Below are 19,193 nucleotides of genomic sequence, written 5' to 3'. Positions count from 1 at the left end.
TGACATCCCTACGTTTTTATCCGAGTATGGTTTAATTAATAAAGACGTTCATAATAATATTGTACAGTTTGGTTCAGCTTATAAAAATCATTACAATCAACATAAAATTCAATTTTCGAGGAGTTTTTTTTCACGTTATGATGTAATGCTTTTTACTAAAACGAACAATAAAATTGTAAATATTTCACTACGTTTCATTTTTGTTATTTTTCGCCCTTTCCGGTTTTGTAAACAAGTTCAATCGATTAATTCAAAAGATTCGACTCGCAAGAACGATCCATTCAAAAGATTCGATTCGCAAGAACGATCCATTCACGAATCGGTCGACTTTATGAACAACAACAATTAGACTGTGGAGTTTGTGGTGCTTCAGTGATTTTAGTTGAGACAGTCGCAGTCAAAGGACGGTGTAACTGGTTTGAGTTGTCTGTCTCGTGTGAAGTGAGTCATGTGTTCGCTCAGGTTTATGGTCATGTATGTGGATGAGTCTGTGGATGTGTTTTACTCAGACGGACGCAGACTGCAGCTCTCGCCCTGCGGATCTGAGTTCATGACAGAGAAACACCTGTCACCCTCTGCACACCCGCTACAGCCCAGAGAGACAGTCAGACAGAGAACAAGATTCGCCATCAGCGAGTATAAGGTACATATCACCTTTTCATCCCCATAAATGTATTAAAATATATCAATACTGTATCTGCATTGCCATTTCATGCAACATATGATCTTGCATATCTGTCTACCTGTATATCTAGGCTATGTGTGTTTGTGTCTGTCTAAAGTCGTTTATTACTGTAAATATGAGTGCACAGTATTCAAAAATACATGTTTTATTTGTTTTCTCTCTTGTTTAGACACTGGTGCTGAATGCTTTGGCCTTTAGAAACAAGTATGCAACTCATCCATATTTGCCTGAGGAGCTCTTAACTGTGGAATTCAACAAGGTTAGACTGTCTTAAAGCTGTAGTTAGGTTTGCTTTTATTACTGAAATCATGCCAGTCTAGCTTAATTTCTCACTTATGCTGATTTGCAGTCGTTCAGCAGTGCCATAAGTGAGGTGGAGTGGCCCGGGCCTGACTCCTGCACCGCTGGGCTGCATGGAGAGATCACAGTTTCCTCTGTAGATGGACATGCCACACTCGTCCTTTCCTCTTCTGGAGAAGAGTTCACAGTGGACTTTATCTGTCGGTCCAGCCAAAATGAAGTAGAGTCGCAGTATCTGAAAGATCAACACCACAAAAGCACATGTTCATTAAGTAGCTTGTCGTGGAAATCTAATTTAAACCTCTCTGAAGCCTCAGGGGGTGCTCGGATGGACCATCCTGGGTCAGTCGTAAAAGCCCCCAATACGGAAAGACTGGAATCAACAAGTTTGAAGTCTGGGAAGGTGGATGCATACACCAGAGTAATCCAGCAGTATTCCCGAGTGCATTACCCACAGATGTGGAGCTATCCCCTGTCATTAGCATTCAAGCATTGGGAATCACAAAAAACTCAAATAAATGCTGTCAATGGGCAAAATGGAAGAGGTTCCACAAACGGAGAAGAAACTTGTAAAACTCATCTTCCCAAACCTTTGCCTCTAAAGTGTCCCTCTCCTCATCAGCACAGGTGAGGAACGCCAAACAAACACAAAATACAGTCTTGTGTCATCTCTTTCTTTATGCCTTCACCTGTATGAATATCCATCTATATTTCATTCCCAAATAAAAATCAAACAAACAATATGTATTTTCTCTCAAAGAATATATTTTTATTTTATTTTGGAGTGAAATGTAACCTGGCTTTAAGGAGATTCACCCCTCATATTTATTCTCAAAGAAAAACTACAATTGCAATCAGGGTTTGATGTATGTTTTTGACACTCGCGGTATGTTAATGTGATGTTAAGGTGGCGTTATGACGCTGTGAATCCTGATTTGCTGGAACAGGAAGAGGAAGTCACAGCTGAGCTGGTGAAAGTGGTCTGGTGCAAAGGCATCATATACCGGTGAGTGCTGATTCATTTCATGATCATACATTAGCACCGCTACCCATTACATCATTTTAAAAACCATTAATAGGCTAATAACTTTTTGAAGTCAAAGATAGATGGTTAAAAACAGATTTAGCACATTATGTAAATGATCTAGTCAAAAAACCCCAAAAGGAATGGATAATTAATTTAGAACCACTTTTTAGGAACACATAGGATCAAATACAACCTCTAAGAATCCAGAATAAGCTAAATATTAGTACTATTTCTTGTATTATATTATTATTCTAATAATACAATTCTGTAATCTTTACTTAAGAATTTGTTGATTTATTAGTTGCTTTGTCATTTATTGTCAATTTTGTCAGTTCACCCAAATGAAAATTGCATCATCATTTATTCACCCTTATGACTTATTCATAAGACTATTATGACTTCCTTTCTTCTGTGGAACATAAAAGAGAAATATCAGCATTACTTATCCAACGAAAGTCAATGGGGTCAAATGTTGTTTGCTTCCCAATGTTCTTCAAAATATCTTCTTTTGTGTTCCACAGAAGAACATCTTTCAGAAAAGTGTAGAATGACATAATTTTTTTTTTTCTTGCATATTGGTAACCAAACAGTTGTTGGTAGCCATTGACTTCCATAGTATTTTTTCCCATACTGTGTAAGTCAATGGCTACTGGCAACTATTTGGTTCCCAACATTGTTCAGAATATCTCTGTTTGTGTTCAGCAGAAAAAGGAAAACTCATACAAATTTGGAAAAACTTGAGGGTATAAATGACAGCAGAATGTTCTATTTTTGAGTGAGCTATCCCTTTAAGGACCGAGTATCAAACAAATCAAGTCTATTTGGGACCTAACACTGACAATGTTTTCTTTTCATGTCTTTCAGTATAGTAGATGGAGTGATACCGATGGTAGAGATCTCACCTGGTGATGGTTCAGTCATCAGATCTAATGGGGTTCTAGCCAATTACTTCACACATTACAAAGCTGGAGCTGCTCACAGAGATGTAAGACTGTAATGTGTTCACTTTGACATTCGGGGAATTAAAGGTAGAGTGTATACATTTACTGTCTGATTCAGAAGATGAGTTGATTTCTGTGTGTTCTCAGGCGGTGGAGTGTGTGTATTACCTGTGTGGTCTCCCACCTGATGTACCGGGTCAGCTGTATTCTGTCCAATCTGTCGTCACACGGGCCAGCAGGTGAGATGAGAGGTTTACAAGCATACAGCTCACATCAAAGCCAAAATCAAACACCAGCAGACAGGATTCACAGGATAGCTGATGTCAAACTATTCCTAAAACGCTGAGTGTCCTGTCTGTTTATATCTTTTAGCACCTCCCAACTGAACATCAGCCTTGAGCCACGATTCACTAATTAATTTATAGAGTTCAGTCACTAGGGGGTGATAATGACACCCAAATTGTCGTTTTCAACATTGATAATAATAGTAAATGTTTCTTGAGCAGCAAATCAGTATATTAAAATGATCATGTGACATTGAAGACTGGAGTAATGATGCTGAAAATTCAACTTTGCATCACAGGAATAAATTACATTTTAAAATATATTACAGTAGAAAACATTTATTTGAAGGTTTCACAATATTACAGTTTTTACCGTATTTTTGATCAAATATATGAAGCCCTGGTGAGCATAAGAGACTTCTCTCAAAAACATTAAAACTTACCAACCCCAAGTTTTGAACAGTAGTGTATATTTTGTGTATTCCACAAACTTGCATTTATTAATATTTTTGTATTATTTCATTAGGATTCTGAAATGCTTCATCCAGGCCAGAAGCTCCTTGAGGGCCCCGCTCTCTCTGTACTGCTGGAACGAGGTGCATGTTATACTCGCTCTATCCGCTGTGTATATGGATGTGTTTGACGGTAACAGTTCTGTCTTCAGCAGGCTGCGGTGTGTGAATGTGTGAGTGTGGTTCAGGAGGTGACGGTGGCAGGTACGGGACATTTTAAAGCTCTCTCAGACGGGACTGTCGAGGTCTTGTTTCTGGATGGAGTTAGAGCGCAGATGATGTGGAAGTCCGACACACATACACCTGCACAGGTACATCACACATGTACTTCATTAAAATACACAGGAGGCAATATCCTATTCCTGATAATGAATCAATTCACCACTTTACTTGCAGATTTGATCAGCTTTTCACTAGTTAAGGAGTTAAAACATTTTGATAAGTTTAATAACCCTAAGTTTTATGGTGAATTAGGTTCCATTTATTTAAATATTCAACAATTTATTTGTAACATTGTGCAAGCATGTTCACAGAAGTGCAGTGCTGCATTGTGTTTTTCATAATATAAAATTTGTAAAATTTTAATTTATAAAATAATATCAATAATAATATGATTGAATATTGTTGATTTATTACTATGTATGGTTGTTTTGTTGCACACAAGTGATAATTAAATATAATTTTTCCTTCTGATAATTTAGTGAACTTTTTTTCTATTTAACGTTTATATAATTTACTTTAATTTTCATGCATGTAATATATTTTATATATTTATTTAGTTGTTTATTTTGCTAAATGTCACAGTCCTAATCGTTCAGCATGTCACATTTTTAGTTTTTTGTGTATTTGTCATAATTTAGTGAAAAACTGTGACTTTAAAAAAAAAAAAAAAACTTTTCCTATTTTACGTTTATAAAATTGACTTGAATTTTCCTGCATGCAATATATTTTATTTATTTTGCTAAATGTCCCAGTCCTAATTGTTCAGCATGTCAGTTTTTAGTTTATGTATTTGTGATGGCAGTTTGGAGAAATGGAACAGAGACTCAAGACAGAAACCAGACCGTCTCACAGGTGGTGCCAGCTCAGTTTGCCAGATGGGCACCAAACTCTTGTCCAAGTTGAGACAGACCAAACTTATCAAAGGTAAAGAGGTGATTCAATACACTAATTGCTTATGAAAATCCTTCATTTGTTATTTTTTTTCCGTTTCTTTCTCAGGTACGTGTCGGCAGTAGTGCGATGGTGTGACTGGGTAAAACAGACCGATCAGAGCATGAGTGCAGTGGGTGTGGCTCTCTCAGACTCTGCCCATTCGGACACACCTCAACCAATAACACGCAGGTATTAAGGAACTCTTATTCCCTGCATCATTATTTTGTATTATTATTATTATTATAGTCACTTGACCTGGAAGATGCATATCAGTCACTCTTAAAGGGATAGTTCACCTAGAAATGTCACTCAAAACATGTTTTTCCATGGAATGCAAAGATGAATGTCCAGGTTTTGCTTTTCTATATAGTGAAATGCATGGAGGTTGGTAGCAACAATCATGTTTGTTGGTATACACAGAAAACTTTATTATTTATGGTAGAATATAACATTTCTGATTCGATCCTGACACAGATCTGTTGTTTCTGAACTGGAAAAGATCAAGAGGTTTAACTGTATCCTTTTTTTGTGTGATTACGTGACTCTATTAGTGTGGAAGCTGATTATTGAGAGCAGGATGCCTTTGGATAGATATTTCTTTTAACATAATCCACCAGTTTTGTTGGAGAACAACTCCCTCCTGCGTTCTACAGGAAGATCTTTGAGCTGTGAGCGTTCTTCTGACCGACCTGAGATCAAACTCACAGAGAACTGCATCTCTGAGGCTCTGCAGAAAACCTCCAAAGCCATACAGGAGATCGACACACTCTTATCAGACAGACCGTAGGACTGTATGCAGACATATTATTCAAGGAAATGAAAAATGTGGCTGTAAGGGACAAACATACACAAAACTCACTAAACCTGTCAAGAACATGCCTGGGTTATATTTAACACCAAAACTAGGCAAGAAATTATATTTTATTGTACATGAAATAAAAAAATTGGGACATTTGCCCCAATTCCCATTTTTATAATACTAAAAAGTCTTTAGAAAATACACATACATTTATATATTAGTGCTGTCAAAAGATTAATCGTATCCAAAATAAAAGTTTTTGAACTCAAACGTTCATGCCATTTAGGAGGAAGAAAAAAGTTGTAGTAAAAGTTTTAGTCATCAGTTTTCCCATTTTTTCAACCGCACTCCTTGAAAAGACTCCACAGACACACTAATAACCTAGTGACAGTAGTACCAGCGCATGCCATCATTATGGGGAGTCTGTTTGCTTTAACGGTGCTATTTGTGGCGTTCTTAATTCGAAAACTGAACTTCATATGCTGCTCAGCTAAATGCCAGAGATATTATTGTTATTATTCTGTTTTTATCACTGGTATTTGACCACCTGACCAGAGTATGTGTTGTTTCTCTGAAAGTCCAAAGAATAAGAGTGTGGTTTTGAGCTGATGTTAAACCTGACCCCAGATCAGGGTCGTGATGCTCGATAGTGAAACCCTGGTTACACCTCTTCCTTATTAAAGTAATGGAAACATGCATTTCCTCTGGGTGTATTTGTGATTCTCACCATTTTCAGAGTCACTGTGCTCTTGCATGCACACTTATGTACTGGCTGGGTGAGTTTGCAGGGAAATTGTGCTGATTTATTTAAATGAGTGTCATTTATTATGATTTTTCAGTTTGCTGTTGATGATTTAGGTCTTGATTGTTTGCAGTTTGCAGATGCAATAATAGTGATTTGATGCTTGTGGATTTTCTTATTAGGATTGATAATTATATGATGTGATTGCTAAGAATGCAATAATATCCATCATATAGCTGCATTTTGTAGAAACAGATAGCAGTATAAAAATTCTCAGTGTTTTTCAGGCTTGTGAATGTAAAGAGTGACTAGTGTCAAGGCGGAACCCTAAAAGTGTGAATATGCACACTTTAACAGCTTTTGAAAATATTCAACATGTTTTTATCAGTAGCCTCTTTAAGAGGGTTTTGTATATTGCTGCCTTAGTTATCATATTAGTGATTGTAGTTAATAAATCTAGTCGTTTTTTATATTGTGGTGAATTGTTACCACAGTGCTAGGATTAGTGTTTGGTTGTGTTCAGAGTGGTTTTTAGCATTGCTACACTCTTAAAAATGAAAGTTCTTTGTTGTCATCTTTGGTAGTTCCACGAAGAACCTTTAACATCCAACAAATGTTCTTCACACTAAAAAATCTTTTTAAGAACTGATTGATGAAAGTTTTTTGGGGGAATTACTGTCTGCAGGTTATGAAACTGGTCATGGTCTTCTTACAACTGAGACTTTTTCTAATTTTTTTTTTCATTACACTGTTTTGACTATATCACAATTGCAATTTTATATTTTAAACTCAAAATTTAATTTTTTTTACCTAAAATTATAGTTTAAAAAAAACAATCAGGTTTCCATAAACCCCTCAATTACTGTAAGTTTATGCGATTATTTTGTGTTTATTTCAAAGTCTTTCTTGCATTTCCTCGTAATTATTTTTGAAATTTACTAGCAATTTCGGAGTTAAAATTGTTTCTTTTTCAGCATATTTAAAACCAAAATTGTATGTTACCAGTAGTTAATTCACCGTGAACTAACATGAACACTGTACGATTGTATTTTCATTAACATTAACAAAGGTTAACGATGCTGTAAAACTATATTGCTCAGTTAGTTCATGAATTAACTGATGTTAACAAATGAGACCTTGTTGTAAAGTGTTTCTAATGTTTATGTTTGACATTTTTAGGCCAGTTTCACTAATATACAATCCCTGATGTCTCATTTTAATTCACTGGCTGGTGGAAGTCCGTTTTCCCTACCTGCTCAGAACAATAAATTCGGCAGCGCCGGGAAACATGAGCAGAATCCAGTGTTGATCCCCAAACCGGCGAAACTCAAACCTGTGGACATGAGTAAAGGTGCAGGCTCCAAGCCTTTGCCTAAACCTCTCATGGTCAAACCCAACTTCACGGTTAAGTCTATGGAGGCTAGATTCAATCCTCCAGTTTCTAACAACAAGACCAGTAGTGACTCGAGAAGTGATGCTGTTGGTGTGAAGCTGCCCAATAGAGGGAAACAGGAGAACGCTTATACACAAGCCCCCGATGGAGCTGGATCCCAGAGTCCTGCCAGACTGCCTATTATTCAGAAACCCCTTCTTCATGAAAAGATCTCTACAGCACCGGAAACCACTACTGGTGATTTGTCAGTGCCAAAAAAGAAGCCTCTTCCCGGTTTGTTTATTTTAGGAAAGTGTCCCTCCAAACCACAGAGACCTCCGCTAGTTAACCTCAACAAGTTCAGAGGGAACGGTAAGATACAGACCTCCATGATGAAGCTTATTTTAACTAAACTGATGTGTTTTTATTCAGATGACTGGAAGAATGTAGGTATACACCCAAAATACCAGTAAGATTTTGGACACATTACTGTTCAAAAATTTGGGGTCAGAAAGATTTTTTTTAGTGTTTTTGGCTGTTCAAGGCTGCATTTATTTGGCCAAAAGTACAGTAAAAACAGTAATATTGTGAAATATTATTACAATTTATAATGTTTTTTTTATTATTATTATTTGAATCTATTTAAAAATGTAATTTATTCCTGTGATCAAAGCTGTATTTTCAGCATCATTACTCCAGTCTTCAGTGTCACGTGATCCTTCAGAAATCACTCAAATATTCTGATTTGCTGCTCAAGAAACATTTCTGATTATTACCAATGCTAAAAATGGTTTTGCTGCTTAATATTTTTGTGGAAACTGTGACAATTCTTTAATGAATAAAGTTCAAATGAACAGCATTTATTTAAAACATAAATCATTTGCAACAAAGTCTTTACTGTAATTTTTGATCTATACATTGCATCTTTCCTGAATATAAATATTAATTTGTTCAAAAAAATAAAATCTTACTGACCTCAAACTTTTGAATGGTAAAGTTTAAATCACTTAAAATTGTTGATATGTCATTGCCATTATATAACTATAGGTGCATCTCAAAAAATGTGAATATCGTGAAAAAGTTCATGGGGGCGGACTTAACCAATAGGCGAGATAATAGCCGCTTAGGGCCCCGGGGAATCTGGGGGCCCCATCTGATATTCGCGAAACATACTTGGCAAATGCACCAGTATATAGCTATTTGTGTTATGGAGGGCGTCAAATGTTCACTCACCACTCAAAACGGAGAGTTTTTGTCAGGTGCGGAGTTCTGCAAGCTTGTGAATCTCATTATAACGACGTGTAGATAAGATGTAAATAAGAGAGGTAACACTTTCCATGAAGCCCGTATTTATAATACATTATAAGGGTATTCTTAAGGCATTATAATGAATGCATAATGCATTATAAAGAACCTTATAATGTGTTATAAAATCTCATGAATAATCATAACAATTATAATACATTATGAACACCATATAAAATCTACTTAATTTATAATGAGCTATAATATAGCTTGACATTGTTTTGCAAGATCTGCACAGTACCTTACTACATCTCTTGAGTGCAATTTGAATATATATATATATATATATAACTAACTGTATTAGTAGACTTACTCTCTAAGTCTACTAATACAGCAAGTATGTGAAAGTAGGTAGAACTTTCACATACTTGCAAAGTATCCTATACTCAGTTTGTCTGTTGAGGAACCATCAAAATAAAGTGTTAGCATACAGTATATTTAGCAGACACTACTAATACGCTCATGACTGCTAGTTGACATGTAGTTGCAGTTACTTATCAACAGCTGTCTAAAGGGTGCCATCAAAATAATCAAACTGATATTATATATGTTCAAAGCAAATGTGTCATATTACACATTCATCTGATCTGATATCTGATCTTATGGCTGTTTGATAAAAAAAAAAAAAAATTATTACTTATAAATGGTCTTTGTCTGCTTTAAGTAAAGTGACATAAGTATCGTGGCAAAATATGAGACTTATAATACATTAAAGCTTTGAGAAATATAATCCATTGTAACATTGTTACGGATGGATCGTGTTCATTGTGTGTAATAAATCATCATACTCTTAAAAGCTTTAACCACAAATGAGTAACTATAATACATTAAAACTGTTCTTATGAATATTCATGAGATGATACAACATATTATAAAGTTTATAATGAAAGCATTATGCATTCATTATAATGCCTTAAGAATACCTTTATAATATATTATAAATACGGGCTTCATAGAAAGTGTTACCAGTACGGAGCCCTTTAAGGGACATTGTGGTGGGGAAAATTCAGGGTAGTGGAATTTTTTTTTTTTTTATATAATGTCTTCTTTTGCTATCCGAAAAAAATAAGGTAGCTTAATATGGCTTTAGAATAGCATCAGGTTTACTAATTATTTAGGCTACTGAAGTTGTGAAGGGGTAATAGTTATAATAAATAATAGTTATAGCTATAATGAGAGAGAGCTAGCGAGCAAAATAAGGGTTAGGCGTAAAAGAGCATATAGTTATTGTGTTGGGGCCCCGTACCTGAAATTTGCTTAGGGCCCCCAAATCACTAAGTCCGGCCCTGCCTACAGTATAAATTCCGGGTATCTCTTGTTCTTTGAAACCACAATAATGGAGAAGACTGCTGACTTGCCAATGGTTCAGAAGACAATCCTGATACCTTCCACAAAGAGGGTAAGTGACAGAAGGTCATTACTGAAAAGGGTGGCTGTTCACAGAGTGCTGTATCAAAGCATATTAAATGCAAAGTTGACTGGAAGGAAGAAATTGGGTAGGAAAAGGTGCACAAGCAACAGAGATGACCGCAAGCTTGAGAATACTGTCAAGCAAAGCTGATTCAAACACTTGGGAGAGCTTCACAAGGAGTGGACTGAAGCTGGAGTCAGTGCATCAAGAGTCAGCACGCTCAGACGTCTTCAGGAAAAGGGCTACCAAGCCACTTCTGAACCAGAGACAACATCAGAAGCATCTTACCTGGGCTGTGGAGAAAAAGAACTGGACTGTTGCTCAGTGGGACTTTAGCACCTGCCCACAGTGCCAAAACCACTTCCAAGTGGTTTGCTAACCATGATATTCTATGGGATATTTTCAAGAGAAAGATGAGAAACAGTCGATCCAGCAATCCAGACGAGCTGAAGGCTCAATAGTGCCTCAACAGAGCCACTGGCTGATCGCTTCCATGCCATTCCTCACTGATGCTGGAGTTTGTGCTAAAGGAGCCCAGACCAAGTATTGAGTGCATGAATGAACTTGAACTTTTCGGTTTTACAAATCCTTTTTTTTTTTTAATTGATCTTAGGAAATATTCTAATATTTTGAGAGACTGGATTTTTGACCTTCATTAGCTGTAAGCTCTAATCATCAAAATTAAAACAAAGAAACTTTTGAAATATTTGACATGTAACGAATCTAGAATATATGAAAGTTTCACTTTTTGAAATAAGATAAAAAAATATATAATTTTTTCACGATAGTCAAAGTTTTTGAGATGCACCTGTATATATCAAAACAAGTATAATTTATAAAAAAAATAAAAATACATTCCACAAAATGTTTAAAATTATTTAAGGAGATGAAACAATAAAAATAAACAACATTTGAGATCACATCACAATAAAAAAAGACAAATTATATTTTGCATAAAGAAAATTAATCCTAGGACCAAAAATTCAAGATTTTTGTATTATTTTCACAATAATTAAGCACATTTTCTCTAGTTCTGGTGGTTTGATGTGTTATGAAGTGTGTCCAAATGCTTTCTGGGCCTAATACATTCTTGTCTAAACATCCAAAAGCTATTTCCCTAAATTGTGAACTATAATCAATAAATAAATACATATACACACTTATTGCTTCATGTTCTGTTTTCATCTGCTGGTTCATCAGTATCCAACACCAGCAACCCTGAGGAAAATTTCTCCCTCCCACCTCCACCGCCTTTTGAACGCCTGTCAATCACATCTGTGACTCCACCCCCACCACCACCACCAGACTTCACATTTCCACCTGCTCCCCCTCCGATGTGAGTGCTCCCTTTATAAGATACGTTTAAAAACGGCATCATTAATAATTCTGGAGATTTGTATGTCATTGCAATACAATAAAAATATAGAAATATAAAATACTTTACAAAAAAGTAGTATGAAATAATTATTTTATTTATATTTAGAAAAAGATGTGAAGTTGCCATTTAAAATTAAGCTTGTATTTCCTGTGAAACCTGTGTTTCCTCTGTTGTGAACAGGGATGAGGAGGGTTATTATGATGATACGGACATCGTGAGCCGGACGGAGACTTCACTAGGTGCCATTCACAGAGAAGTTATTTAATATTAATGTTTGACACATACAATAAATATCTGGATACCTAATGTCTGAATGCCATTATCTTACAAAATATCAAAGCTGGTGACCTAAATTTAAAGAAAGAACACATGCAATTATCACATGCAATGATATTTAGACATTAGGTGTGACTTCCGCTATCATTTGTGCTGAGGTTTTTTTTAAGTCTGTACTCAGGAAGTCTCTTTTCTGTTTTAGGTAAAAGCAGCCATGACCCTGAGGTAAAGATGAAATATTCATTGTGTTTAATTACACCGTATAAACTGACATCTCTTTAGAGATGGTTTAAATTACTGCTGAGACACTTCTGCAAACAAATCAGCATCTCAAAAGGAAATGAGAGCATTAACGCCACAGTCTGATTATACTGGACTGAAGAAAACTGTAGTGAGCAGAAGGACACTGTTTACAGTTCTCTGGTTTTGATGCTGTAACTTTTACAAAGCCAATGATGATGTTATGTTTGTTTCTTTTGTAGGAGTCAGATGAGGACATGTACGAGGATCTTGAGCACAACTGGTAAGAATATTAATTTAATGTGTGAGTATTAATTAATTTACTGTTGCTGAGGATATTTTAGTGATTTGAGCAAACCCCTGAACCAAAGTATTAATTTTGTTACTTCACTGTTACTTGAAGTCATTTCAGCAAACTTGTGAAGTAGCACCCTAGCATCGTTATAGCATGTTTTGCTGCTCACATTTACTTCAGAAAATCTAGTTAGTCTTTAGTAAAGGCTGCAAATCAATTGGGCTCAAATTTAAAATGATTAATAATAAACAAAATCACAAAAAGAAGGAAAACTCACTCAATATTCTGCTAATGGAAAACCCTCCTCCACACAGGCCAGAAAACAACAAAGAACCGAAAGAAGAAAATACAACAAAAGAATCAAAAGAACTAAAGAAAAAGCTGGAAAAAGAAGAGAAGAAACGCTTGGAGCAGGAGAAGAAAGATAAGAAAGAGAGAGAGAAAAAGGAGCAGGAGGCCAGGAAAAAGTTTAAAGTAATTACAAACAGCTCAGTTTATCTTTATTTTTGTGAATCTCCACAAAATTGTGTCAAAAACACGTCTGGAGACATATTTCACCTCAAAATCAAAATTGATATTTTATATTTGACATAAATCGAAGATGAACATATATACACATATATACATATATACACACACACACACACAAGGGTTGGTCAATGAAGCTGAAACACCATGTTTTCGATCATATTAATTTATTAGCATGATGTAGAGCCTCCAATACACCATCAATTTGTCTTGGGAGTGACAGATACAATTTTTTAAGCAATGTGAGATTTTGCTTAAAACAAGTAAAATTATCTGCCAGTGGGGTAAGATTATTAAAACAAGATTATTTTACTTATTTTAAGCAAAATGCACTTAATTTAATTTTTTATATATATCTTGCGTCATTTTGCTTATCTAGTAAATGCATCTTCATTTAAAACTAGAAAACTTTGACTAGAAACAAGACACAAATACTAAGTAAGATAAGCCTTTTTTGCAGTGTTTGTAGTCTATGGCAGTAGAAGAAAATATGAGGGACTTTATGTCAATGGATTGATTTATGACCCCCAGGTGTCAAATTGACACCTCTGACCTCCTGTTCCTGTTTCTTGATATTTATGACACCAAGTGTCAAACTGACACCTCTGAGCTCCTGTTTCTTGATGTTCATGACCCCCAGGTGTCAAACTGACACCTCTGACCTCCTGTTTCTTGATGTTCATGACCCCCAGGTGTCAAACTGACACCTCTGACCTCCTGTTTATGGCAGTGACCATTTTGTGATCAGGATATGATTCGGCCATTTTGTTTTACCATGTGTTATGAAGTGTCACAACGCTCTCGGATGGGTTGTTCCACCAAACGTTCGGGTTGTTTCACACCTTTGAATAAGAACAAGAATGAATGAGCTGAGAGCCATCGAGTTCTTTTGTTTTGTGATGAAAAACTTTTCCAAACATTTGTCCCTATCGCTATCAAAGGGTGCTCAATAGATCAAAATGACAAACAGTTATCCAAGTCAGCAACTATCTAATCCATCCATGCGTCTGAAAAAGGGATATGCCCGGACATGTTCTTTTTTAGACCCTAAGAGATACAGTGCATTTTCCATTCGTGGAGACGTATGAAGAAACAAAATAGTTTGAGAAATAAAACCAAGTTCTAAGAGAACTTACCTGAGTTAAAGTGAGATCCATGCAGTCTGTGAATTAAGTTGTTCCCAGACTTGTATGCTTAGCCCTCCTATCTGTGGGGTGTTGTTGTGTATTTGGATTGCAAGGTGTTACCCTGACTGGTAGTATCAAACATGTATTGAGAAATTAGTCATTATCTAAACTTTTCACATGAATGTCCTAGTCTAAACTCATCCTTTCTTCATCTGTCTCCTTCCTGACTTTCTGGGTCTGTACAACAGTGTTTATGTCGACACCTCACCATGGTCTGATCTATAGGCTGTATGTTAATGTCTCTTATGTTAATGGGCGTCTACCTTCCAGTGATGGTAGAATAAAGGTGTTATGTTTGGGGATGTACTTTGTTTTAGGTCGAAGACCTCCAAATACGAGTCTACCTGATCTATGGGCTAAATCTTAATGGCTAAGACAAAAAAATCAAAGCATTTACGTCATAAATCAATCAATTTTGACATAAAGTCCCTTATATTTTCTTCTGGCAGTGATGTGCACATCAAGCATAGCAGGGATTGGCATATTGCCGGCCAAACCATCACTGATCCACCCCATGCTTTACTCTGGGCATGCAATAGTCCGAGTGGTAAGCCTCTTTGTGGCTTCTCCACATCAAAACTTCCACAGATGTGGGAAAGACAGTGAAGGTGGCCTCGTCAGAGAACAATTTGGCATTGGCACAAATGACTAAAGGTTGGCTACAGCAGCTCATTCATTAATTGTGACCCTGTGAAGCTCACGGCAAACAGTTTTTCTTGAAACAGGAGAGTCGAGGTGCACATTTAATCCTGCAATGATTTGGTGAGCTATGGTTTTTTGAATATATATATATATATATATATATATATATATATATATATATATATATATATACTTTTTCCCCGAACATCCCTTTCGCACAGCTTTCTCTTGCATCGACAGTTGGATGTGGTTGGTCTTTTGTGGTGGTATGCTGACATTACCCTGGATAACGTAGCTCAAATTTAAGCGAAAGCAGACTCAAGACTAACAATTTTTCCTTTTTTAAACTGATATGTTTCCCATTATATTGTGAGTATTGCAGTGTTTTATGTACAATACTGGGGGTAACGCTTTACAAGTGACGTAAGTAACTACTAAAGTAACGAGTTACTTTTAAATTAACAGGAAAATAGCTGTTACTTTTTCAAATAAGCAACACAGATGACTTTGTTTTCCCATTAATTGACTGACAGCTCTCCTGTTGAGAGAAATTGTGAGTGAGGTGCAGAGGCCCTTCCTTCAGCTTTATTAATTAGGCTTATTAATTCTACTTTTGGTGTAAAAGGGACTTTACAGTTGCAAAAAATATAACCTTTGGGTTTCTTGTTATTAAATACAAATTTAGCAAGCTCAGCTCAGGTGACAAAAACAATGCAAAAGTAACGTAATGCATTACTTTCCATAAAAAGTAACTAAGTAACACAATTAGTTTATGGAGTAACGCAATATTGTAATGCATTACTTTATAAATAACTTTCCCAAACACTGTTTATGTTATATACTCTCTGTGTTTACGTATATATTTATGTTGATCATGGAGGAAAATTATATATTTATATACCTATGAATATTAACTATATATTCTGTTTATGTGAAATGTAATAGAAATTTAGATTTTGAGGGTAAATGTGTCTCCAGATATGTTCTTGACAGGTACATGTATAGATGTATTAATGCAATGTCTATGGGCAAAACTCATAAATACTGAGTTTGGGTCACATGTTATGCCTCTCTCACTCTCTCGCTCTAAATAGTTAATTTTCATTCTATGCATTATATTTTTATTTATTTATGCATGCATGAAACGAGACCCAAACTCCGTTTTCAGGCGTTTCTGCTCATAGACAGTTTGTAACTGTAATTTTGTAAACATGTTTCTATATTATTTCTTTCTTTATTTTATTACTTTTTTAATACAAAGAAGTGACAATGACTGTAAGAAACGTGCATCATTGCTGTTTGTGCTCTGATAGATCAAGGGTCCTATTGTGGTGCTTGAAACTGTGAAGGCCAGTGTGGATCACAAGGGAGGAAAGAACAAACTTCCACTGAAGCTGGGAGAGAGCATTGAAATTGTGCGCAAAACAGAAAACCCAAAGGACTATTGGCTTGCCAGAAACCCTGAAGGCCACTGTGAGTTACTCTGCCGCACTGCACTGGATTTAAATCACAAAGAATTCAATAATGTTTCACATGCTGACAAGAGCTGCTAAACTCGGTCTATATTAGGCTGCAGCTTCCTGTTTGTCTCTTCCTCTTCCTCTATGGTCAGCTGCTATTTTGACTCTGTGTTGATGTGTTTTTGATGTAGATGGTTTTGTGAAGCCTGACACTGTAGATGTTGTGAGAAGCACACCGGATGGACAGGAGGTGTATGATGATGTGGGTGCAAATGATGACGTCAATAAGTAAGAGAGTAACTTGTATACTTATTAAAGATTATTAACATTGTTCAGGTTAATTTGTTATTTAAAATTTTTTTTAAACTAAAAATCATCTCTTTTTTCAGTCTACCAGATGGTAAGCCATTGCATTATATATTTCATAAATAAATCATATTGCAATCATGTAGTGAGTGTCAATTGAAGGAAACATGAAGGAAATTATCCCCCCCCCCTTGTTCACAACTTCCAGCACCTGAATGTGATGCTGATATTTATGATTGTCCAGATGATCCAGAAGCTGATTTCAGGTGATTCATGTCAAAAAGCGTTTAATACTGCACAAAAACTGGTATATTAAGGCATCAATTTTCAGTTTAAATTTTTTTATATATCAACTTCCATGCTCAGCACTTAAGGTACAGCAAGATTTTTAATGTTTTTGAATGAAGTCTCTTATGCTCACTAACGCTGCATTAATCTGATAGAATATACTGTATTTTTATTGTATTTTTGAGCAAATAAATGCAGTCTTTGTTAATTAATTAATTTATATTTTATATAATATTGTGAAATATTATTATAATTTAAAATAGCTGTATTTCTTTGAATTCATTTTAAAAATATAATTTATTTCTGTTATGGAAATGCCGAATAAAAAAATAAAAGAGTTCATTTGCAAAAACAGATAACTCTGCTTTTAACAATTCTCAAAAATCATGTTTTTTTTTCATTGTACATTCCAATTAATCTCAAACAAACTGCAGTTCGGTTATTTTGACTAAGTTCAAAAATTACTTTAAAAACATGATAAAAAAAATACAATAAAAACATGATAAAATAATAATAAAAAAACATAATTTTTTTAAATCTTATTTTAAAAATCTTATCATTTTTATTTTAATATTTAGGGGTTTTGAGCTTGTCATTTATATTATTTAAATATTTACATTTAAAATGATATTTATAATTTGTTTAAAAATTTATATTGAACATATACTTGTTTATAAATACATGTGCGTGTATTTTATACATTTTATAAAATAGTATAGTCATTTATATTATATTTATATAAAAAGTACATTGTGTCAAATATATATATATACCAATCTGTGCAAATTCCATGCTGATAGGTGACCGTCTAAAGTCAAAGTTTTTAGGTAAATGAGTCATACATGAAGTAAATGAATATGATTTAAAGTGCCTTTTATCCTGAAGCTCATATATTACTGCCATCTGCTGTAATGTTGCTGCTATTTTGCAGCTTTCCACCTCCACCTCCTCCAGACCCCGCTGCATTTAATCGTGTGTGTGAGTAATACTGTATTCTAACTATACATCAATACAGTATATGAATTTACAGCCATATGAATAATCTAACAGCACTAGATTTATATAACATTCAGAAATGCATAAAATATACTATTATTGGTTGCTTGTGTTCAGTGGTCAAGAACATTGAATTGATTCTCCAGAGAATCCATGAACAGTTAATGCACAAAAACATTGATCTTGAATGCAGTGTTGTTCCTTTGGATCAAGGCATCTGCCATATTCATAAATGATCCACTCAGAGCCTGTCTGTCCAACAGGTGCCACTGATGAGACATATGATGACGTTATTCCAGCAGACTTCCCTTCTCCTCCATCTCCTAAAAGGTTACTTCATGCATGTTACAGAAGAACAGCGGACACAAATTTTCATTTTATGATTTTTTTTTTTCCCCATATTATTTTAGTAAGGAAATTTGTGAAGTGCCCTTTCCCATGAATCTTTAATATTTTGGCAAGTAACTTTTAAATTTGGGTCATTATTTTACACACCTGTTCAAAAGTCGGTAAGATTTTTTCTTATGCTCACCAAACCTGCATTTATTTGACAAATATAGTAAAACAGTATTATTTTGAAATATTAATTATTATATTATTATATCTTTGTGGAAACTGATATTTTTTTAGTATTCTATGATGAATAGAAAGTTCAAAAGAACTACATTTATTACAAATGTGGCAAAAAACAATACATTTTTACTGATCCCAAGCTTTTGAATGGTTGCGTAAATCACTTAATAATGTCTAAGTCATTGCATTATTGTACAAAAAAGCAATACTTTTCTCTAAAAGAAGTTTGAAATGATCTTAAGATGAAAAACAATAATAAACACTCATCACTGACATCACAATAAGGACATACAAAAATTATATTCTCCATAAAGAAAATGAATCCTATAGTGGGACCGTTCCGGATATTTACATCATATTTTTTTCCACACCAAGTAAGCACATTTACTGTGTTTTTACCGTGTTACCTTTTGATCAATTTAATGTGTCCTTGCTGAATAAAAGTATGTTTTTTGAACCTTACTGACCTCAAACTTTTGAACGATAGTATG

The 19,193-nt window shown here is 35.0% G+C and overlaps 2 protein-coding genes across 3 annotated transcripts in view; both read left to right on the top strand.

Moving 5' to 3' along the window:
- The first annotated feature begins 292 nt into the window (after positions 1–292).
- Positions 293–6,399, top strand: LOC306870627 (uncharacterized protein C5orf34 homolog). Of its 2 annotated transcripts, none has more exons than XM_079418014.1 (12): positions 293–643; positions 855–944; positions 1,035–1,612; positions 1,893–1,991; positions 2,877–2,997; positions 3,101–3,192; positions 3,764–3,833; positions 3,905–4,060; positions 4,774–4,895; positions 4,971–5,093; positions 5,379–5,419; positions 5,522–6,399. In XM_079418014.1, the coding sequence occupies exons 1-12, from the start codon at positions 449–451 to the stop codon at positions 5,689–5,691; spliced, it is 1,857 nt and encodes a 618-aa protein (XP_079274140.1). In that variant the 5' UTR covers positions 293–448; the 3' UTR covers positions 5,692–6,399. The 2 variants fall into 2 exon arrangements, with proteins under 2 accessions (XP_079274140.1, XP_079274139.1); XM_079418013.1 differs by having other exon boundaries at positions 3,902–4,060.
- LOC306871623 (FYN-binding protein 1-like) overlaps positions 5,607–19,193 on the top strand; it is a 14,695-nt gene continuing 1,108 nt past the window's right edge. Inside the window, exons 1-13 of the mRNA XM_079419688.1 lie at positions 5,607–5,735; positions 7,625–8,189; positions 11,734–11,869; positions 12,092–12,150; positions 12,390–12,412; positions 12,670–12,710; positions 13,037–13,196; positions 16,393–16,552; positions 16,731–16,827; positions 16,929–16,939; positions 17,054–17,111; positions 18,065–18,111; positions 18,393–18,459. Coding sequence (XP_079275814.1) covers positions 5,721–5,735; positions 7,625–8,189; positions 11,734–11,869; positions 12,092–12,150; positions 12,390–12,412; positions 12,670–12,710; positions 13,037–13,196; positions 16,393–16,552; positions 16,731–16,827; positions 16,929–16,939; positions 17,054–17,111; positions 18,065–18,111; positions 18,393–18,459 — 1,439 coding nt within the window. The 5' untranslated portion in view covers positions 5,607–5,720. The remainder of the gene's footprint in view (positions 5,736–7,624; positions 8,190–11,733; positions 11,870–12,091; positions 12,151–12,389; positions 12,413–12,669; positions 12,711–13,036; positions 13,197–16,392; positions 16,553–16,730; positions 16,828–16,928; positions 16,940–17,053; positions 17,112–18,064; positions 18,112–18,392; positions 18,460–19,193) is intronic.

The sequence above is a fragment of the Barbus barbus genome (assembly GCF_936440315.1).
Source record: "Barbus barbus genome assembly, chromosome: 6".
NCBI classification, from domain to species: Eukaryota; Metazoa; Chordata; class Actinopteri; order Cypriniformes; family Cyprinidae; genus Barbus; species Barbus barbus.
This window is presented reverse-complemented; position numbering and strand designations above follow the sequence as displayed.